We start from the raw sequence: 24,514 nt of genomic DNA on the forward strand, positions 1-24,514 counted from the left end.
CCTTCCTTATCAACTCGGCTAGTGGTTCAATAACCAAAGTGAACAATGAAGGTGATAATGGGCATCCCTGTCTTGTTGATCTGCTTAATTTAAAGTGATCTGATACATATCCATTTATTACTACCTTTACTAATGGTCCATTATATAATGCTTTAAAGTAGTTACTAATTTTTTCCAGTAGTTTACATTTCTTTAACACTTCAAACAAATAGTTTCACTCTACCCTATCGAAGGCTTTCTCTGTGTCTAACATAACAGCTACCATTGGCATTTTATTTATTTGTGCTGCATGTATTAAATTAATAAGTTTACAAACATTATCAGCTGCTCATCTTTTTTTAATAAATCCAGTTTGGTCTTTCCTTTCTAGTTTTGGTACATAATCATTCAGTCTGTTTTCTAGTAATTTTGCTATTAATTTATAATCTGTATTCAATAGTGATATCGGTCTGTATGAAGATGGCAATAGTGGGTCTTTTCCCTCTTTTGGGATTACTGTAATTATTGCTGTTTTACGTGATTCTGGAAAGTTTTGGGTCTCTTCTACTTGATTTATTACTTCTAGGAGGAGAGGGATTAATAGATCCTTAAAAACTTTATAAAACTCTATAGGGAATCCATCTTCACCTGGTGTTTTATTGTTTGGAAGTATTATTAATATATCTTGTATTTCTTCAGTCTTAAAAGGTTCTGTCAATTTATTTTATTCTTCTATTTGTCGGTGTGGTAGTTCAATGTTAGATAAAAATTATCAATTTTGTCTTTTTTTTTCTTTATTTTTTGTTTGGTATAATTGTTTATAGAATCTTTTAATATTTTCATTAATCTCCAATGGATTATATGTGATCTGGTTATCGTCTTTTCTTGTCACTAGAATGGTTCTTTTAGCTTGTTCTGTTTTAAGTTGCCAGGCCAATATTTTGTGTGTTTTTACTCCCCTTTCATAATATTTTTTTATTTATTTTCATTGTATTTTTCTCTACTTTCTCTGTCGGTTCTCTATTTTTCTCTGTATCTTCTCTTTCTGCTAATTCCTTTTCTGTGATTGTTATCTCTTTTTCCAACTGTTTTACTTCCTGATTATATTCCTTTTTAATTTTAGTCATATAGCTAATTATTTGTTCTCTAATAAAAGCCTTCATTGCATCCCATAAAATGAATTTATCTTTTACTGATTCCATATTTATCTTGAAGTATATTTTAATTTGTTGTTCAATATATTCTTTGAAATCTTATCTTTTTAACTGTGTAGGATTTAGTCTCCATCTATATGTCTTTGGTGGGGTATCCTCTAATTCAATTGTTAATAACAGGGGAGAGTGATCTGATAATAATCTTGCTTTATATTCCTTTTTTTTTAAAAACTCTTCCTTGGATCTGTGCTGATAACAAAAACATGTCAATTCTTGAATAGGTCTTATTTGAGTCGTGTGAATATTCTCTCTCTTTTTGGTGTTGTTTCCTCCATATATCGATTAGTTTCATATCCTCCATTATTTTTAGTGTAAATTTAGTTACTTTATTTTTATTGTTAATTGTCTTCCCAGTTTCGTCCATCATTGGGTCCAGGTTGAAGTTGAAATCCCCTCCAAGCAAGATCTGTCCCTGTGTATCTGCTATCATTAGGAAGATGTTTTGCATAAATAGCTGGTCTTCTTTGGAGGTGCATAGATGTTTAGTAAATTCCAAAATTCAGAATAAATCTGGCACTTTTTCATTACATTTCTAACTGCTGGATCTGCTATTATTTCTTTATGCTGAATGGTAGATTTTTGTTGATTAATATAGCTACTCCCCCAGATTTTGAATTGTATGATGATGCCACTACATGGCTTACCCAATCTCTCTTCAATTTACTGTGTTCTATCTTGGTTAAGTGTGTTTCTTGCACAAAAACAGTCATTTTTTTTTCTTTTTTAAGTAATATCAGTAACCTCTTCCATTTAATTTGGTTGTGTATTCCATTAATATTTACAGTCATGAAATTTAGTCTTATACCTCTTCAATTCTCTCTCGTCTCCTCAACTCTTCCATCTCTTTTTTATCCAATATTTTAAAAATTATTTATGCACATTACAGTAGATGACGACACAGTTAAAAAACAAATTATCCTAGAAACCCCTACTAAAATTAACACATAAAATATTCCTATCCAAAATAATGTAAGTCCCCCCTGTATTGGGTTGTCTTTGGCTCCTTCCCAGACAACCACAATTCCCTTATCTATTTGGGTTGCGGTAATAACCGCAAGCTTCAACAGATTTTGTGGTAGTAGTTCTTTTCTTCTCCCTAGCCCCCCCTCAGAGAAACATTATATATTTTTCAAAAATGTAACAAAGCTTTTTTTTCTTATCTTTTTTCCCCCTTATCTTTTTCCAACTTTATATTTACATTATTATCTTTACAATTAATCTCTATACATTGCTTTGATAGTCTTTTTTTAATACTTCTCATTTCATTGTCTGTTCAGCAAATTATGGGGCATCCTCGGGTTTGAGAACAGTCTATTTCTTTCTCCTGGAATAAATACTTTTAATATTGCTGGATGTCGTAGATTAAAATGATATCCTTTCTTCCATAGTATCTGTTTTGTCAAGTTAAATTCCTTCCGTTTCTTTAAGAACTCAAAGCTGATGTCTGGATAGAAAACTATTTTTTTCCTTTATATTCCAGAGGCTGTTTATGTTTTTTTACTTTATCTTTTGCCTGCTCTAATATTTTTTCTCTTGTTGTGTGTCTTAGTAGTTTTATTATTATGGAACGTGGTTTTTGGTTTGAATAAGGCTTTGGTGCCGTTGTTCTATGAGCTCTTTCAATTTCTATTTTGTCTTGTAGTTCTTCTGCATCCAAGACTTGTGGGATCCATCTTTTTATGAACCCCTTTATATCTGATCCTTCTATGCCTTCTTGTACGCCTAATATTTTTATATTGTTTTGTTTATTATAATTCTCTAAGACATCAATTTCTTGAATTAACTGATCTTGTTACTCTTTAATTTCTTTGTCTCTGTCTTTCAGTATTTATTTTCATTCATTCACTTCTAATTCTACAGCTGTCTGACTTTCTTCCACTTCATCTGTTCCTTTTCTTATATCTGCTATGGCCAGCTCTAGTTTTTGCATTCTATCTTTGGCTTTTTCCATTTTTATTTTTATTGTGTTGAATTCTGTTGTTAAAATATCCTTTAATATCTTCATTTGCTCATTAAAATATTATTTATCTATTAACTGTTTATCTTTTTTACTTTCCTCTTTTCCATGAAAGTCTTTATCTTCTTTTTCTTCTCTCTCTAACTCCTCTTATCTTCTGTTCACCTCTTCTTGCCACGATGTCATCTGCCCAATTCTTTCTGTCAGTTCAATTTTGTCCCATTACTAGGCTCTCCTCCCATCCATGTCTTTTTTGTTATGCACACCGCGCACGCGTGAAGAGTCGTGCATGTGCAGTTGTGCATCGTTTTGTGGCTCAGTGAGCTATTTTTGTAGTTCGTTCTGAGGAGGGCCGTTGCCCAGCTGGGCTTCCAATGGCTTCGGGGATCGAGCATTCTTTTTTAAGGTAAGGCCTACCTCTTTTCTTTCTGCTGTTTTCCTGTTTTTTCTGTCCAACTTTGTTTTTTTCTTCTTTTTTTCTTTTCTCTGTGGAGGGCTATTCTCTGGCCACTACTCCATTGGCGTGATGTCACCCCACCTCCTTTGTCAAAACCAGAAAAGTCATTTTTAAACAGAGCATTATGAGTCAGGTTCATCAAGAGTTTAGTTGACCGCTGTGGCCAACAGTGCTAAGTACAAAAGGTGTAACCATTAAGTCTGTGTATCACACAGCCCTGGGTTTCCAGATGGCTGATTAAAAACTTAGAACTCTACAAGGCTGATCCACAGGTAGTCGGAAAATATAACAGGACGAGAATGCTTCTGCTGTATAAAAAGCAACCACAGTCTAGATAATTGTTACTTCAGACAAGCTAGATGTCTTCGATGTGACAAGGAGGGACATATCTGAGCCAAATGTCCAAGAAAGAAAGAAAGTTTCAACAAGGGGAAAAAGGACAAAAAGCAAAGATCCAGATATGAAAAACAGCACTCCACAGTAAAAACTGTGGAGAAGGATGAAAGTCCTAGCAGTGAACCTAACAACTCAAAGGAAGACAAGGCATTGGAAGTAATGTACATTAATTGATAAGAAATCGGAAATCTACATCCATGTGAAAATCAACAACAAACCTCTCCAAATGGAGTGGGACACGGAAGCAGTGTCATTGATGCCAATAAAGTTAAAAATACAATTGTTGCATCTTCTTACCTTGAAAGGGTCTGACATGGCTTTGAAAACTGTCACATGGGAGGAAGTTAAGGTGCTTGGGAAATACCAAGTAAACATTGAATAGAAAGGAAAGGCATCAAAAAGGTTATCCCTCTACATCGTTACACCAAAGGGCTGGCGTTATTTGGAAGAAACTGGTTGTCGCACATCCAACTAGATTGGATGGAGTTACCGTATGTCTGGAGGATGAGGCCAAGCCAAAACTGGAGCAAGTGCTTAAGGAGTATCAGACAATTTTCGGAAAAGGCCTGGGGAAAAACCAAGGAGTCCAGGCAAAATTTCGCTTGAAATCCGGTGTTGATGCCAAGTTCTATAAGCCCAGGATTATTTGCAATAAAAGGAAAGATTGAATCAGTACTTATCAGGCTGGAAAACAAAAGAATCCTGGAAAGAATCCAATACATTGACTCGGCAGCTCCCATTGTACCAGTCCAAAAAGCCAAAGGAGAAATCTGAATCTGAGGTGATTACAAAATCACCATTAATCGGGCTCTGCAAATACCTGAACACCCTATGCCCAAAGCAGAGGAATTATTTCAGGCCCTGAATGGGGGAAAAAAAATCACAAAACTGGACTTATCCCAGGCATATCAGAAAATCGCATTTGATGAGGCCTCAAAGAAATATGTGGCCATCAATACTCACCTGGGGTTATTCATCCATAACCAAATTACATATGGAATTCAGCAGCCCTGGCAACATTTCAAGCAGTCATGGACAAATTGTTGCATGGCATAAATGTAGGATGTTACCTCATTGACAGGTCGAGATGACTCAGAGCATCTGTCAAACCTGGAAAAGGTCCTATCCTTATGGTACATTCTGTAACCTATTTAGGATTTACAATTAATAGTGAAGGAGTCTGATTGGATACTGCTGGTATTGAGGCCATCCACAGAGCACCTTACTCATTGAATAAAGCTGAATTGCAATCATTCCTGGTTTGGTTGACCATTATCAGAAGCACATTCCAAATATGTCAACGCTATGCAAGCCCATTGAACCAATTGTTAAGAGAAGAACAGAAATGGAATGAAGAGAGAAGTGGTCGAGCGTTTAAAAGAACCGCTAACATCAAGCAATAATGGTCTTGTCCACTATGACCCAGGAATGGAAGTGACCCTTGCGGTGGATGCTTCGCCTGTGGGCTTAGATGCGATGCTGTCACAGGTGATGGAAAAAGGGGAACAACCAGTGGCTTATGCCACCCGGTTTTTGACCGGCTTGTGAACATAATTATGCACAACTGGAAAAAGAAGGACTTGCCATAATATTCAGTGAGGAACAATTTGACCAACACTTATATGGTAGGAATTTTACCTTGGTAACAGACAACAAACCACTGAGTTTGATTCTCAGCCCTAAAAAGGGTATTCCAGGGCTCGCTGCAAAAGAGCTCAAAGGTGGGTCATGCAGCATTCCACCACTGACATTGATAACGATTGGAAGCATAAACCAGCAACACAAAACGGCCATGCTGATCTCCTATCTTGCTTACCTCTACGAAATGACAGGCTGCCATGTGGTCAGAGCTCCATAATAATCACCTAGGGATGGTTCAAATGAAAGTTTCAGCACGTAAGCAGCTCTGGTAGCCATCAATGGACATCGATACTGAACAAGCGATGAGAAGATGTCGCATTTGTCAGGAGATGCAATCCAAAGTACCTCAAGCTGAACCTAACCCATGGAAATGACCAGTGCGACCATGGAACAGGATTCACATAGATTTCACCGGTCCCTTTATGCGAGAAAATTTCCTTACTGTTGTCGATGCACACACTTAAATGGCCAGTAGTATCACACGAGAACAACAAACCAGACAATTAAGAGGCTACGAAATATGTTTGCATCATGTGTATTACCTGTAGAACTAGTCTCTGATAATGGACCGCAGTTTGTATCTAATGCTTTTAAGTTTTTCCTATGTAATAAAAATATACGACACATCTTATCAACACCCTAGCACGAATGGGGAAGCAAAACATTTTGTGCAAACTTTTAAAAAGGCCATGAAAACTAAGAAATCCCTAAACATATAATGGAATCACAAACTCACAGATTTTCTAATAGCGTATAGAAACATGTCACATTCTACAACCAGTAGGATTGATGTTTAGGCGTGACTCAAGGACAAAATTTTCCACAGTGCACTCAAACATCGGCCTTCACATGGAACAATCCACATCTCCAAGTAAACCTACCAGATCTCTGGAAGTAGGAGAGCAAATACTGGTACTGGATTGCCGCAAAAATAGGGAGCCATGGAAAAGAGACGCGATTCTTAAAAAAAATGGGGTCCCTGTTCTTATTCCATACTGGTTGGAAATAAAATATGGAAATGCCACATTAACCGGATAAGAGGGGTGGATAATCCAATGGCCACACCCACTGCTCACGATCTGGACGAGTTTCCATTATGGGCTTGTCTCAATGACGATGTTTCAAGAATATCTTTGGAAGATGATGCCCTCTTGATGTTGACTGCTCAACACGGCAGTCCTACACTATGTCTTACTCAGCAGAGCAGCCAGACGCTACGTTCTGGACAGCAGAGTCATCCTACGCAACGTCTGAATGGAGCTCGCCAAAGACAAAGTTCATGGTCCTCCCCATCAACTGAGGTAAGGACTGAGGAACCCAGAAAGGAATGTCCCCCCGCCGAGCAAATTGAATGATGCACGGGGTCAAGCGGCACAATACACAGCACATAATAATGATGTATATACATGATAATATAATTTAAAATAAATATATAAAATATTTTGCAATGATTTACTCTGTTAGAGGATACTAATCTTTAATCTCACAGACTGCTATTTTCAGCCTTGCAGTCCTGCTTTTGATGGTTGTGGGTCAAAGATACTGTATGCTGGAATGGAAGGATTCTCTATAATTCTTTCAGCTCTATTTAAGGAATGCTTCCAGCAAATGGCATCAATAGAGAAAAGCGAGAACCTAGTGATTTTCTCGGCCTAAAGCCTATTATCTAGTTATGCATCCATTTCAGTCCGTAGGGCAAAGTGAATGTGAATCTTTGCATTGAATCTCCAAACATTACTACATTAATAAAATTATACAGTATTTTCTTGGCTGAAAAGGATTTTGTGAAACCCTGTGATCATGAAATGTGCTTTATGTATTTTCAAGAAACATGAAGCACAAAATGTTAGCATTGATTAAGCCTAATTCTGCCCAATGACCCCGAATGCCAGCCTCACTTCATATTGAATCATCCTGGTGACATTTCAAATAACCACACTTCCTTTAAAGGATGCATATAAAGTTGACACATTAACACCCTGGTGTCTGTTGATTAATAGAATAAACAGCAGTCAAAAACTGATGAAATAAAACATATTTATATTTTAGACATACAGCATGGTAACAGGCCATTTCGGCCCACGAGCCCATGCCGCCTAATTTACACACAAGTAATGTACACCCCTGGTACATTTCAAACCAGGAAACCAGAACCTCCAGGGTAAACCCCTGCAGACACAGGGAGAACATACAAACTCCTTATTGACAGCCTGGGAATCGAACCTGGGTCTTGATCGCTGGTGCTGTAAAGGGGTTGCATTGACCGTACTCCAACTGTGCCACCCATAAATTCATATTTCTTCTCGATTCACGTTGCTAAATCTTATAGTTGTAAAACTAAATCAGAAAATTAGGTTCCAATCTCAGGACCCATCATATATAAATTCTGTGAAGTCAACGGCTCTGTTAATTCAGTAACTTGGGAAGAGGATAAAGATTGATCAGTAGGTCAAGGAATTATATTTTCAAAAGGGTTTCTAAGGTTGGCATGAGAAACCTCACTGAATTCTTTCCTTATGCCAACCTTAGAAAGAAAGAAGATGGCAGAGAAGACAATGGCAGAGCACAGAGTTCAGAGGTAGGGGTGGTCCAACTCAGAGTGAAGAAGCAGAGGGTTAAAGAGAAGAGGATTAACAGCCAGTGATCGAGTTAAGAACACAGCCCTGTGGTGCTCCAGCACTGGTGGAGATTGTGGAGGGGCTGTTCCTATCAATCCTCACTGATTATGGTCTGGAGGAGAGGAAATCCAGGATCTAATTATGCAGTTGGGTACTGAGGGCTAGGTCTTCAAGTTTTCTGATCAATTTTGAGGGGATGATGGTGTTGAATGCTGAACTATAGATAAAAAAGAGCATCCTGATGTATGCGTCTTTGCTGTCCAGGTGTTCCAGGGCTTTGTCTAAAGCCAGTGAGATGGCATCTATCATTGACCTGTTGCTACGGTAGGTAAATTTGAACAGAATCATGTCACCGCTCGGACAGGAACTGATGTACTTTAACACCAACCTTTCAAAACACTTCATCACTGTTGATATGAGGGCCACTGGTTGATAGTCATTTAAGCAGGTTACCATACTCTTCTTAGGCACTGGTACAATTGAAATCTGTTTAAAACAGGTGGGTACATGCCCTGCCAGAGTTATCCATGAATATGCTGGCGTCAGCCCAGGTTTTTAACACTTTGCTGGGTACTCTGTCTGGACTGGATGCCTTCCTTGGATTCACCCTCCTGAAGGCAGCCCACACATCATCCTCAGATACAGCTGGCTGAGGATCATCGGGGGCATGGGCGTGTGCAGTGATATTTCTTGCTTGTTCTTGTAGTTAAATCAGGCATAGAAGGCATTGAGTTCACCTGGCAGTGCAGCTTTACTGTCTCCCACTGCACCGGATTTGGTTTTGAGGCAGGTTATGTCATTTAGGCCCTACTACAGCTGTCAGATATCGTTCGTTCTTTGCATTTTTGCCTGGAAACTCCATTTCTCCCAGAGATTGCTTTCTATGGGTCGTACCTGCTCCTTCTGTAGTGATCTGGATCTCAGCAGGTTCTAGATTTCAGGTCAGGCAGCATCCATGGGAGAGATAGATTGTCAGCATTTTGGGTCAGGACCATCTATTGAGATGAATCTCTTTGTTTACTTGAAAAATGTTGATTGTAGTGTGGAACTTAGAAGGAAGGGAGAGGCCATGCCGGGGTTTGATCTGGAGACAATGAATATAATTGTGAGAACAGCAATTTAAATCTCCTTATCTCCTTTGAAATCCATCTGCCAAGAGAGCTCTTTGCAAGCACTAATTTGGCATTGTGTACCAATCAACTTCCTTTAATGTTTCTGTTTAAATTGAGCAAAGTCTTTCATTGCCTTGAATTCTACATGTATTTTATTGATATCAAATTTTTCCATGAAGCAATGTTTTGGTTTAGGAATCAGCTAAACATTAGTACCAAATGAAAAGTTTGTTGGAATTATTCCTATTTATTGTAAATGAAATGCTGCCTTCAGGGGAATGAAGTGTTTACAAAGAATTCCTAAATTTATAAAACTAATTGCGCCAAAAACATGACATAAATGCAACTGTAAGGAATTCCTCTTTGGAGCACGAGGTTCGCTTTCTCACAAGATAGTTAATAAAACAGGTTTAATATTTTTTTAAATGTTTTATTTATTAGAAAACAAAGTAATAACTACAATTACAAAATTAAAATTGTCAAAAACTTTCATGGTTACATAGAGAAAAATCCTAAAAAGAACTGCAAAGAATCCTAAAAAGAAAAAAAAGACCTCATCACACCATCACCCCCATCTACCCCTCCCTTAAACCAAATTCAACTCCCCCACTTTCCTAAGAAAAAAGAAACTAAGAAAGAAAGAGATAAGGAGAATAACTTCAATCATTCATTCACTCTACAATGTGGAGGTCCAGCTGCACCCACGACCAGTCTCCGATTTTCAAATGAGAATCATCCAAATATGGGCTCCAAAAACTTTTTAAATACATAATATTTATCCCGTAACTTATGTTGTCTTCTCCATTGATATACAAGACGTCATTTCTGAATGCCATATTTGCAAATTAAGCTCCATCTGATCTTTCCTTGAAACAGCTATACATTTCCTTGCTACAGCTAGAGCTAATTGCAAGACCGCCATTTGAAATTTATCTAATTTATTGAACAAAGCCATTTCTGTAAGTTCCCCGATTAAAAAAGATCTTTGGATCTTTGTATTTTCAGGATATCCTGCCAACAGTCCCTTAATCTAGCCCCCAAACCCTTGACTTTGACACAAGACCAAACTGAATGCAAAAAGGTACCCTTTTGATCACTGTAACAAAACACAAATCTGAAGCAGTCAGTTTATATCGTTAAAACAGGTTTAATGTTGCTCGGAAAGAAGAATTGATAATCTGAGGGAGAAAATAATGCAGAGCCAAGAGAAAAGGCATAGGAAATGGGGTTGGCTGGATTGTATGTGTTTGATGGGCTTCCATGCTGTAATGATTCAAAGATTTTGTTTTATAATTCCATAAAGCGTCGCTCAGATAAAGCTTGAGAGAAAAATCGGGGGTAACTGTAACAAAGACTAATAATCTCTCATCCATTGGCTTGGAAATTTCCACAAGTGTTTGAAGTCAGAGTATGTGCCATCATCTGAACAGTAATTCATTGTACTTCAGACACCAGAGGAATTGTTTATTTGGAATATTTTTGGGAATGACAAGTAGTTGCCAGCACCAATATAGAATGAAGGGTTCACATGACCAACCTTCTGACAGCTTTGAGGCAAACTTTATCTCAGTTGACAGTGATTTTCAACTTTCAAGAAGCATTTTGTTTAACTTAAAATGTGGAGGACTTGGGTTACGATTTTGGAGAGGATGGAATGTTGGTTGAGAGGCAGGACACAATTTTGAACTTTAGAGGAATGATGTAAGAGTACATATAAAGTCGAAGGGTGGCAACTTGTAAACTTTGAAACTCAATGTAAATTGATTACATTTGTTAATAAAAGACAACTGAGAAATGTAGCTAATTTTGAGAAGGCGGCATGACGATTATTCAAAAAGGCACATTTTAGCAAGACTTCTGAGTGTCGATCATCACCATTGGAGAAGCCTAGGATACACTGGAGAAATGAGGCAAATGTAGTTCGGTGTAACTTCCTCTAATTTAATGGCAGAGTACAGTGAAATCCCACATTGATGCACCATCAATGACCATTATTCTATTGCTAATAAAAGCCTATCCCTGCTAGTCGACTGACCCAAACTGAGGAGGGGCCTGAGGGACAGTCACCTTTATTCAGGAGCCTGTGGGAGGGACTACAGGTACAGTCAGCAGGCAAGGAGGACAGCCTTCCAGTCCGTAGTATTCTCCTTTTCCACCTACCTATTCCTCCCGGGGTTGTAGCTGGTAGTCCTTGTGGCCAGCAGGTACAGTCGGCCTAATGCATGTGCCCAGACAGATAAACAAATACATACAGAGGTTTACCACAATGGGCCTCACTTAAGTTCAATTGAATAGGTGGTAGGGGGTTGGGTGTAGGTGGGGGGGAAAGACTTTTTACACAAATAAGTACAAGGAACACCGCATTGAAAGAAACTGAAGAAATCTGTGCTTTAGTAGAGTTAATATGGTGCCCAGTTGTTGTGGGTGTGTTGAATCAAATGGTTGTGTTTCTATTCAAAATCTCTACAGTGGTTTCTAAACAGCTGTTGCGATAATTTCCCATTGTTAACTTTCAAACTTACCCTCTGTATTGGCCATTCAAACAGGAAGGACGGTTACACTAAAAGACCAGAGTTGCGGGGATGTACAGCATTGACTTTGTCCTATTCATTTAGCCCATTGTTGCGGACCACCTGCAGTTCAGTTTAGACCGCAGGCTGTCCACTAAAATGTCTAAGGCTGAAGCTGGAAACATTTTGGAATGGGAATGAGTCTCTCATTCCCGTTCCGAACTTTTTACACTGCCTGCGTTGTGGGGAATTTTTGAAGATTTCCCATTATGCAGTGGCTGTGTGAAAAAAAAACATACGTGACTCCATAAGAGTAACTGAGGACACATCTTGTGATTAGCTCTGAAAAATATTGATTTAGAAAATGACATCCATTCACTCTGAAAGTGGGACAAGATGGACCTATTTAAAATGGGTAAAATTCAAGCAAAATGTTTTATCTTTATGTAAAAATGGAATAGATTTGTTTTCATATGAAGAAAATGAACTTCTATTGACATCCAGGATTTCACAAAATATGGACTAACTTCTGAGGATAGTAGTTTTTGTTATGGAGGAAATTTGATTGATGATTTGTGTACAGAAAGATCTCACCAACAGCAACATCACAAGAGCAAGATTATCTATTTTATTGACGCTGCGTTGGACGGTGATGGTAAAATTTCAGGAATCATTTATAGAGGTGAAGTCTATAAGCAGGGCTGCCAAAAAAGTGGAAAATGGTTGATTTAATTACTGATGATAATACGTTTTACTAAGTTTCATTCCACTATTAGATTGAGGTGAGTTCTGTCACCACCATCCATCTAGCTGATATGGTTAAATCCCATCTACTTAGAATTAGGAAAGTATAAATTTAAAAAGTCGCATCATTCCCTGTTATTCAGCAATGTTATCTAAGTAAATACAAGCAAATAGACATTTTTATCTTGAGGAGTCATACATTTCAGAAACCGACTGGAGGTGTTCAGCAGACTGGGAAGCATCAGCGGGAAACAAAGAACGGTCAATGTTTCAGGCCGCAATACTTCCTACCCAAAATATCGGAGATTCTTCATCTCCCACTGAACCTGCTGAACCCCTCCAACAGATTCCCCATTGCTCCAGATGTCAGGATCTGTCGTCTCATATGTGCCTCCCAATGATATTGTTCTGTTGGCCTTTGCTTAATGAAGGCCTCTGTGGCACTGAGGCCACAGAGCACCACATGCACCATCAACCACAAACACTCTTTTGAGGGAATCAGGAGCCCATCCTGTTCTGTTCTTCGATAGAATCTGAGGAAAACAAGTATTTAAAACATTCATTGCACAAATTATCAAAACAAATACCACAAAATAACATGATTGGTCTTGTTTCTTAAGTTTTATTTTGGTCAGCGGTTCACAGGAAATCAAAAATTTAAACAAAATCAAATTCTACAAAACATTTCAACTGATATGGATTTTAAACATTAATTCCAGAATTGATGGCTGAGGGATTCCTCCACTTCCCACAGTTTAATGAAATGATTGAGCCAAGAGTAAAAAATGAAACAATTTAATCGAGGGGTGCCACGTTTTGCAAAATCATCTAACCAGCTCTCTCACTGGAATTTATGGTTTACCTCTCTGATGAATATGATGGTGTTTGCTGACAGGAAGAAAAAATTGTTCAGAAATGTACTGTCATATAATCCTCCTGTGTTTTATAATATATTTTAAATATTGGCCCCATCTTAAGTTTAATTAAAGTTGCACTATTGATGAATCTATAAATTTAAAAAAACTTTTAAAATATGCTGCAATACTGCCCTTAATTTCTCTCAGTTCTGTTCCATATTGTTCAGGATCACAGCTTCGATCTTCCAAAATGAAAAGTCTCTAGGTATTTAAGAAGAGATTTAAAATTAAGAGATACTCAGATGAAAGATCAATTGCAAATAGCACAGCATTGATGATCGAAGTGATTCAGCAATAGCTGGCCCACCCTTCATGATAAAAATATTGCAATTAAGAGAGGGAGACAAAGACATCAGAAAGTGAAAGGTTTAAAGTCTTGATGTATTAGGAGAACATAAGTAGGAAATAAAGTGGGAGGTTTTGACTTCAATTGTACAGTGCTTCAAAGAGGAAGTACACATATTTGGATTTGACTAAAGAATAAGTGGTGAGAGTTTATGGATAATTATATAAATTGGCTATTGATGCAGAAGGTCTGAAGATCTGAGGAAAGAAATGAGTTTTGTGGTAATTTCAATGACTTCATCAAATCCTTTTATTTTCCTTGAAATGACCATTTTCTCTCAAGTGAAAAGGCATTATTTACTTCTTCAATGTATCTCATTTATGATTTGATGAGAGGGTAAAAATCATAACAAATGAATTGTATGTACACCACCATACTACAAATTATTCATTTTCTATCCTGTTCAATGAACCCATTCAGTATTCAAAGAGCTCTCAGCAGAATGGCTTCTTAACCATCAATTCTCCCCAAACACACACCCAACGTTGGAGACTGCAGGAGCCATAAACGCACAAAAGAAGTGTAGTTGTGGAGAGCATGTGTACATGTGTTGCCTGACATTAAAGATGTACAAGTGCGTGTTCCAAAAGCTGACACATTACCTCAAAATGCCCTGCACATGTATCATTTAATGAAATTACAGATTACAGGCAGCAATATTTATTGCTGATTACTTTCATAGTTCAGTTAGACTACATAATTTTCAATTGGAAGTGTGAGCAATGAGAATACATTGTCAATAAATAGAACAGTTATTCTCAACCTTTTTTCCCCCCCTCACATACCACTTTAAGTAATCCCTATGCCATTGATGCTCTGTGATTCATAAGGGATTGCTTAAGGTGGGATGTGAGTGGGAAGGGAAGGTTGAGAATCACTGCTCTAGACCCAATTGTTACTGAAATATTTGGCTTGAGAAAAATTGTCATTGACCCGTTTCCTTTGGAGTTATGAAACCGTGCACATAACGAGTCAATGAGGTACAATCCAAACAGTGGTTTTTCAAACTTTTCCTTTCCACTAATCACAGAGCACCTAGAGCATAGGGAATACTTAAAGTGGTACGTAGGTGGGAAAAGAAAAAAGTTGTGAACCACTGAGATAAAATCTTATTTGTGGCTTGCTAGAATGTGTGTGAGACCACTTGTAATACAAACATGAGGATATTTTTCATTCTACCAGCGCTAATAAATAAACCTATTCGTACCAAGCTTGATGTATTTATGTTATTAACTTTCTCCTGTTGCTTGTTGATTCATGATTATTTATTGCGGAATGCTAAATTGTTCTCTGAATCAATTGACTTAATTATTAATAATTGCGAGTGTCAAAATGTGGTGGTTCAAAGATTTCTTTCATTGCTGCATGAAAATGTAATATTCATGATATACTTCAACTCTGTCTGCTGCAAGGCAAAGGATCACCATAAGCATTGCCCCGATGCCCCTAACAATGGGAAAAAGAGAAGCAAAAGTGAGTCCCTTCGGAGTCACTGAGTATCCATGGGTTCGCCTCCAGCGCAGACCATCAGCAACCTGAGCTCCAGATCCAAACCTTCGATGTGATTAGATAGCCTTTAGCGCCCAAGTCCCTTCAGGAGCACTTCTTGCCCTCAGCACCCTCTTGAATCCCGGGTCGGATCACTGGTGATCATCATCTGGCTCCAGCAGCCCTCAGCGTGCGCGAGTCCTTCAGCTGCAACTCACCAAGAGCCTGCAGCCTGCGTGAGTCCTTCAGCTGCTGAGACCCTGGCTGGTCCCCTGCCGTGACAAGTGAAGGTGAGGGGGAAAGTGATACCAAATTTAACTCGTATTCTAGTCTGCCTTCCAGCCATTGCAAAGCAGCACCGGCAAAGGTTTGTCAGCAGTTGTCTCACACACACCAACATCTCAATCAGGAAATGTCACATGAAACGGACGAGAAAAATTTTTCAAAATGGAAAGGAATAAATAAGACATCAACATTCCTTGACGAAACATTTTTTTAAGGATCACTTGCAGATGGTACAGGAATGCTTGTGGGCCAAATAAAACACAGAGGTTGAGGTGCATAGCTCTGAATGGCAAAAAATTATTTGCTGCCACATTTAGTCCAAGAAGATCTGCTTCCCCAGAACTTCTGCTCGGCACAGTAAGTGGGAAGAAAGTTACAGGTGTAATAGTAACTTCTTTCAGTGATTGATTAAAAAGCATGTGCTTGTCTTTAATTTATCACATCACTGCACCTAATGATTCTGTACATTAAAGCTCATATTAGATGCAGACTTTCTTAATCAATTTTGCCCATGGATTATTGCTGAAAGCCCTCAACAAGACTTGTAAAACAACCATTCTTAAATATGAATCATTTAAAAATCAACGTTCACCCGAAGTCAGACTGCAACATCATCTTGCCGCCTTCTACTGCTTTGACTGCTGGCTGGACTGATAGGCCTTGGTCCTTGAACTGAATGTTGGTCGACTTTATCAGGGACTTCCTTCAAGAGGTTATATGGCAAGGGATTTGCCTTTTGATCTGCTAATCTCTGTTCTGTCGTATAATTTGTCCAGTTTTGCTCAGAAGATGACTTGTTGCAACTCTGGTAATGTCCCTGATTCCCTTCTACGGTTGTATAAATGTACTCCATTGGCAAAGATTCCTTTTCTATATAGGGCCTCCCTGGAAAGTCAGATGGTTTTAGATAGATTTGTTTCTTGGAGTTGGTCTGAATTGTTTTGAGAACACACTTGCCAAGGAGCTGGAATATTTCCAAAAGGTTCAGCAGAAGGGATATCAGAGATACTACAAACATAAATAAAATGAAAATAGTCTTTTCTGTAGGACGAGATATAAAACAATCCACTTTATGTGGGCAGGGATTTCTTTGACAGACATAAATTGCAGGCATTACAAAGCCATATAGATACCACTGCCCAAAAGAAAAGCTCAGTTCAAATATCATTTTGGAGATAATACTCAGTGAATAGGTGCACATGAGTGCTCCCTTAATTTTGATTTTTCCTGTCTCGTCAATGCCATACTTTTGTTTCTTTCTTTCAATCTCTTTGACAATGAGCTCAGTCTGACTGCCCTTGCTTGGCTGGGACCTCAATGCCTCTTCTTCTTGTTTAAGTTTCTCTTCTTTTCTTGATATGTGCAACACATGGCCCAAGTAGATAAGCGTTGGCGTTGACACGAAGAGGATCTGCAGCACCCAGTAGCGGACGTGTGAGATGGGAAACGCTTTGTCATAGCAGACATTCTCACAACCTGGCTGCTCAGTGTTGCATTTGAAATCGGACTGCTCGTCACCCCAGACGTATTCCGCAGCAGTGCCCAGGATCAGAATCCGAAATATGAAGAGGACGGTGAGCCAGATTTTGCCAATCACTGTTGAATGTTCCTGTACTTCATCGAGGAGTTTTTCCAAAAAACTCCAGTCTCCCATCTTCTCTGATGTCTTTCCTGTCAATCAAAAAATTGTTATTCTTTGCTGGTATAAAGGCATTTCTGATCGACAGTTTTATTTTGTTTTGTGAGCTCTCTTTGCTTGTTAGTAGCTATATATTTACATTAGCTTTAACTGCTGGAACATTGTTCAGAATTGTTCATCAGTCTTTAATTGAATGGTCTGTTGCTTTGCTCTCTGACACTCATTTTGAGGTTGCTTTAGTGTCTATAGATGGTGGTGAATTGGTGAATCAGTTGACATTTCCCCAAGATTTTTTTCCATTGAATGCTTTATTTTGTGACTGAAATACTAAAGGGATTTGTTTACTAAATTTAGAATCCCAGTAGAATATGAGGGGAATATTCAAAGAATAAAATGAAATTAGTGTAAATTAGTTCACGTTTGTTCCCATTAACTCGATTTGGGGAAAAAAAAGTTCCAATTTTTTTGATGAATAACTCAATAACTTTTATTATACAGAAATTGGGCATTGTTTAATGCATGGTCAGAAACCATTACGTTCTGAAGGTTTCTCATGTGAAAGATAATTGCTCTGTTTAAAGCTGCTTTATTGGGCCTAAATTCCAACTATTTATTACATTTAATATTGAGGTGTCACATTTTCCAGTTTTGCTTCAATACAGATAAGTGTGAGGTGTAGCATTTTGGAAAGGCAAATCTAAATAGGTCATATGCATTAAATGGTAGGATATTGAGATGTGCAGAGCAACAAAGGGATTTAGGAGTTGTGGTAAATAGTACCCTCAAGGCTGATACTCAGGTAGATGGTGTGGTGAAGAAGGCATTTGGAATGTTGGCCTTCATAAATCGGAGTATTGAATTCAAGAGTAGGGAGGTTATGATGAAATTGTACAAGGCATTGGTGAGGCCAAATTTGGAGTACTGTGTACAGTTTTGGTCACCAAATTATAGGAAAGATATAAACAAAATAGAGAGAGTTCAGAGAAGGTTCACGAGAATGTTGACAGGATTTCAAGGTTTGAGTTACAGGGAAAGGTTGTGCAGATTAGGGCTTTTTTCTCTGGAGTGTAGAAGATTGAGGGGGGACTTGATAGAGGTGTTTAAGATTTTAAAAGGGACTGACAGAGTAAATGTGGATAGCTTTTTCAATTAAGAGTGGGGGAGATTCAAACTAGAAGGCATGGTTTAAGATTGAAGGGGAAAATTATAAGGGGAACACGAGGGGAAATTTCTTGACGCAAAGGGTGGTAGGGATGTGGAATGAGCTTCCGGCAGACGTGGTTGAGGCGGGATCATTGGTTAGATTTAAGGAAAGACTGGATCGTTACATGGAGAGGAGAGGACTGGAGGGGTATGGACCGGGTGCTGGTCAGTGGGACTAGGAGGGTGGGGATTTGTTATGGCATGGACTAGTAAGGCCAAACTGGCCTGTTCTGTGCTTATATGGTTAAGGAAGATCATGTATTCTCTAGATTCTAAAGGTAAAGTGTTGCATTTGGGGACCCACTGTATAGAGAAAACACTCCAATGAGAATATCAAATTGTGGCAGTTTTTGGATTCACCATTCTGGTTGAAGTTATGATGTAATGGTACATTTAATAACTTTCCTTAAATTGAATGCATTCAGATGACATGCATAGTCAAACTCTCAAGTAGGACACATTCCACAATGGTCTAGGGACATTAACTCCCAAAATTATCGCACCAATCTCCCCGCCAACACCCAACACCACCCTCCCTTCACTTGCAGGCTTTTCTTATGGAAATATAGCTAAAAATAATGAACTGCATTTGGTATGAGAATCCAAAACTTCCCACAGTATTGTTGGTCTGAAAAATATTTTGGCTTATAAGATTTGATCAGCTCTGTGGTGCTATTAAATTTGAATCAAGCAGTGCATTACCGATCTTTGAATTAACCACAAGCAGACACAAAAGAAATTTTAAAAGAAGGAATACGGTGAGGAGCAGGAGAAAGATGGCTGAACACCTGCTCTCGAACCAAACTTGGGTTTCTATTGTACTCCCTTGCTATTTCATTCCATTGTTCACTGTAATGATATTTAAGTTCCTTGGACCCCTCCACTTGAGAACCATTCTCTCTCCTTGTACACTTTACATTCAAATGGTTTTTGAGGTCCTACAGGGTGTTAGTTTTTTTCCCAGAAATTAGAGTTCTGGTTTCAAATCAGAATATAAATAGTGTAAATGCAAAACGGAGGAAGCAGATGAATCTGCCAGTGCTGCCATGGGATTAGGATATAATTGACAGAATGTGACATGCTGAAGAAGGCAAGTCAGTTCGTCACGTCCGTGTCAGTTTTTGAAAGGGGCTGCCAATTAATCCCGATGCCTGCTCTTTTCCCTGCCACACTCCTCTATCTAACTCAAGTATCTTAACAATTGCCCTGAGCAAGATATTTTCGAATCTTATTCCACGTTATTTCATTGCAGTTATGAAGAACTTCCATTTTTATTTTTTTCATATTAGTTCTGATTCATTATATATTTACATAAAACCTGTAATTTCTCTTTCATCCACAACTAGCATCAATTACTCCTTATTTACTCCATTAGAGCATTTAAGCTTTCTAAGAGTTAAAAAAAAAAGGCACTCAGCATGGTAATGGGCCCTTTCAGCTCAAGGGCGCATTCTGCCCAATTAACCTACAAACTCTTTACGGACAGCACCAGATTTGTACTCGGGTCGCTGGCACTTTAGCTGCGTTGCGCAAACTGCTATGCTAACTGTACTGCCCTTCTGTCCAATTTCTTATCCTTCTTTTTGTCTAAAGAGATTAACTACAGCGTATCTAATTTCTCCACATGATTCTGAACCAGAGACCAGTTTCTAAAGCATGGAACTGATAGGATAACCACCATTATTGTGCCTGAGTCTGTTTCTCCATTGGTGTAATTATGTTTTACTGCTGTTTCCAGATTGTTAATGAGGAATTGTGCATAGGTTAGGATGGTTCAATAGTGTTGCAGTGGGAACTGTATGATTTGGTGAAAAATCCTGTGTTGTTAAGGGCACAAAAACTTGAGGATATCTCCTGCCCAACGATGTCCCTGAATGGTACTCCAGGTGATCAGAGTCTGCTTCAGAAAAACCTTTTCAAGACAGGAAGACTGACTCTTGAGTGAAATATTCTTCTAATAGAGGAAACTTTCCAATGCAGTGATCTCCTGTGGCGTGCTTGGTGTAGCAGTTAGCACAATGCTATAACAGCACCAGTGACCCAGGTTCGAATCTAATGCTGTCTGTAAGGAGTTAGGATGTTCTCCCAGTGTTTGCGCGGTTTTCTCCCAGATGCTCCTCTTTTTTTACTTCCCACCTTTCAAAAATGTACTAGGATTGTAGGTTAATGGGTGTATTTGGGTGCTAAGGGCACGTGGGCCAGAAGGGCCTGCTATGATGCTATATGTATACATTTTTTTAAAAAAATGACAATTCCAGTATCTGATCTTGGACCGATCATGACTCCTAATGAGCTAACTTTGTGAAATTAATTTGTGACTCTCATTGCACGTTCCACTGTGCTGGATACATGAGCTTCCCCACTGACTCTCAATCTAGAATGGCAAAGTTAATGAATTCATAAATCTTTGAATTTGGAGCTGCTTTCAGCAAGAACATTTTGAAGATGACATTAATTTGTCAAATTTTGCTACATGTGGAGAGATACGTCTTTGCTGAGTGACACAGGAGAACCAAAAATTGCCTTGTATGATTTTGGTTTACAATTTCTTTGTTGCAACAATCTATAATGTCTGATAGTACCTGGCAGCAGAGGGCTGTAGATTTATAATCTACTTATTTCTCTGTTTGTTCCAGTTTGTATTTATCGCCAGACATAGGGGTAAGATCTGCTCTTTGTTGACAGAAAATATCATCTCCCAAGGAATCTTACCCTCTCCACTCTCCCCCATAACCCATTTCCACAGACCTCAAGCCAGACCTGATATCTTCCAAACTACTTAGGCTTGAAATGATTAACAAGTACCTGCTCTTCTCTTGTAAAGTCCAGTGAAGAAACTTTCCTCAAAGCCATGTACACCAACAAAAGTAAATCAATGCAAGGACAAATGCCTTTAAAGTATGCATGAACCAGAGGCACCCTGGGATCCTCAGGCTAGCCTGAGGATCTGAAAATATAAATGCATACGTTTCTTGTATTCAGTCACAAAAATGGAAAGTAAATCCTAACCAATGACTTCAGTCACCCACAGTGACAACTAATATCCGTGAAACAATCGGCAAAACTTTTCTGCATGCAAAACAACAGAAAAAGTACAGCTTTGGAGTTTCTATTTTATCTCTTCCTGTCATTTAGATATAAATAACAGTCATGGTATTTATGCTTAAATATGTGGAGTACAATGGAATACCAACTATTGAATGTACAAATGTAATTGAACTTTAAACTCAAGTGAAGATCTTGTCTCACTCCTTACAAATCTATCCCCAGATTGAAGTGTAAGTGTTATCTTTCATTGGACATGCCATCTATCTTTCACTAATTGAGAAAGGAAAAGAATTCAATGACTTACCAACAGTGGATTTTTGACAGAGTCAGGACTCCGTAACCTGACACTCGTCCTTCAGAGATGCAATGTTCCACTAACAAAGTTGCTCAGAGTTGAAGTATTTAAAGGGAAAACATCTCAACGTCATTGCTGATGTGTACTGCTGCGTCAAAAGAAACCATGCAGTCTTTTCAGTCTCCATAATATTGTTCTAAGTGGGAGATGCAGTTCAGTAGGAACGTTTGCTCTGGTAAAGCTGACTGCTCCCATCGGCAGGAAGGAAATGAACACCATTAACAACATTGCTGCCTATTTTTCTCAGGATGACTGTTCCAGCCTCTCAGTTCTGTCACACAACCTCAAAATAATTTAAAAAAAAGAACCGGCTAGTATGGTTCTCATAGTCAGCAGGCCAGGCAACTTTTGAGGAAGGAGGGAAAAAAAGTTAAAGCTTCAGGTAAAAAAACCCTTCAAAGGAATGGTCTTTGACCTGTGGACATTAACTTCATTTCTCCTCCCACAGATCTGCCTGGCATGTGGAATCTTTCCAGCACCTTGTTCTTATTTCAGATTTCCAGCAACTGTTGCTTTCGATGATCATGGATCTCATGACCCTTCAGTCTCAAATCCAGCATTCGTTGTTGGTGAAGGACTTCGTTCTTAGCTGAATTCTGTTCTTACCTTGGAGAACGCGCAGATGGGGGAATCTAACAACGTTTCCTATCACTGGGCAGAGTCCTGAATTCCCTATCTAACCATTGATATTGAATGCGGTTTCTCTTTGTTTCCAAGACTGCAAAACTGAGCAAAAAGGCACGTTCACCAGAGATGTTTCAGTTAAGTAGGAGATACGGATTCTGCAGTAAGTAAGCGTTCACATGTTGGAGCCCCTGAAGAATGGGTTGATACTTCTTTCCCTTTCTTGGCTTCCCTTGTATAAATAGGAAGAATGCATGTTTACTCATGAAGAGTTCATCACAGGCTATGACATGAAAACAAAATATACAGAAGGCTGCGATCTTAAATCCTTAAAGAAATGAACCCTCGTTTTTCAGATTATCTTATTAAGTTAGTAACAACATTTCTATCCTTGCTTTAAACGTAAAGAGCCACAACATTATTCTCCAAGCCCAAAAATAGGTTATGATTTCTGGACTTAAAATAGTCTGAGATTTTAGATGGTTATGAGTTAAGATGTGGGAACAGATGTAGATGGAAAAACTAAAAAAAACATGCAGCGCAAGTTGTCACAATCCAAAAATATCATATTGGTTGGTTATTCTAAATGAGATTTAGTGGAACCTGCTTAGTTCAAAATCGTGAGGACCTGAGTGCTGAGGAGATTTGATTTTTAAACCGACTTTGTATTTATTCTTAGCCAGTTCAGTGAAAAGAGATATTCTGAACTATCAAGGTTAACTGTACTCAGCTGTATTTTGGCAAGGTAATCCCTGGCACTGCCTTGTTACAAATATAATTATAAATGTAGATATTGCTGCCATCAATAGTTAATCAGACCTCATGCACATCGGTTAGAGTTTAGGTTAAACTGATGCCTCGAATAAAACACAAAATCCCTGCCCAAATTTTTTTCCTCTCTCTTTCACTTTCTTTCTTAAAAAAGCTCTATAAAACTGCCTGCTATCTCTTCTTATATAGTCCCTGCGCCTGAATTTCCAATTTGGGTGCCATCTTCCATCTGGAAGGGAAGCCGAGGAAGGGAAATTGAGTTAATTTTCTGAAGAGATTAGAAATATCTCTTCCAGGTGAGAAATATCCAAACTTATTTTCACAATTTCAAGCATAAAATCTTTCATAAACCAAGCAGCCTGACAGAACCTTGCTAATGGTTCTGTTATGAAAAATTTGGATAGGCGCATAGATAGGGGGGGGGGTATGGCTGTGATCTGGGTGTAGGTCATTGATCATTGGGACTATGCAGAGTGATGCTTTGGCACAGGCTGGATGGGCCGACAGCCCTCTTTCTGTGCTGCAGAGTTTTATAGTTCTTTCCTGTTTGGCATTGAAAAAAAGCCTGGTGCAACTTCATGAATAGAAGTGAAAATTTATGAATCACAGAACCTCAAAATAAGGGTCTAATGTGGAATCTGTGAGTAACTTGATTTCAAATCACTGAAGATAGTTGAAAAGAATCATACTGTTGGTAAATCGAGGCATGGTTAGCATAGGGGTTAATTCGACCTGGGTTCGAATCTGTTACTCTCTGTAAGGAGCTTGTCTGCTCTCCCTGTGTCTGTATGGGGTTTCCCTGTGTGCTCTGGTTTCCTCCCACTCTCCAAAACCTGTGGGGCTGTAGATTAATTTGGGTGTAATTGTGTGGAATCAGCTTCTACCGTGCTGTAAATAAAATTTTAAATCTCAAAAAGTAATTGAGTGTGCACTTGAGGCTGTTCTAAGACATTAGTATTTAATATGCAAAACCTTTAAAATGTGTTTGCAATTAGATAAGCTAATTAAATTTGAAGAGCCTCTTTAAATGTTGCCACCAGAGGTGGGCGATGGAAATCCACCCTGTTGAAGATGTGAGGTGGGGGTGTGAGCTACTTACACAATACTTAAAAATCAGTGCAAAAGATCATGGAGAGGCAATTTTCACTTGCTTTTAAAATGTGCCATATTTGCAGACATTTTCTGTTACCTGGTGAAAAGTTCAAATCAC

General features: G+C 38.5%; 1 protein-coding gene across 1 annotated transcript; it reads right to left on the reverse strand.

The window, feature by feature from the left end:
• Window positions 1-13,234: 13,234 nt before the first annotated feature.
• LOC138741548 (gap junction alpha-4 protein-like) lies at window positions 13,235-22,038 on the reverse strand. The gene is made up of 2 exons (XM_069895788.1): window positions 21,859-22,038; window positions 13,235-17,335 (listed from the first exon to the last, which is right to left on the reverse strand). The coding sequence occupies exon 2, from the start codon at window positions 17,316-17,318 to the stop codon at window positions 16,263-16,265; it is 1,056 nt and encodes a 351-aa protein (XP_069751889.1). The 5' UTR covers window positions 17,319-17,335; window positions 21,859-22,038; the 3' UTR covers window positions 13,235-16,262.
• Between the last annotated feature and the right edge of the window lie 2,476 nt (window positions 22,039-24,514).

Source organism: Narcine bancroftii, chromosome 8 (genome assembly GCF_036971445.1).
Source record: "Narcine bancroftii isolate sNarBan1 chromosome 8, sNarBan1.hap1, whole genome shotgun sequence".
Taxonomy (NCBI): domain Eukaryota; kingdom Metazoa; phylum Chordata; class Chondrichthyes; order Torpediniformes; family Narcinidae; genus Narcine; species Narcine bancroftii.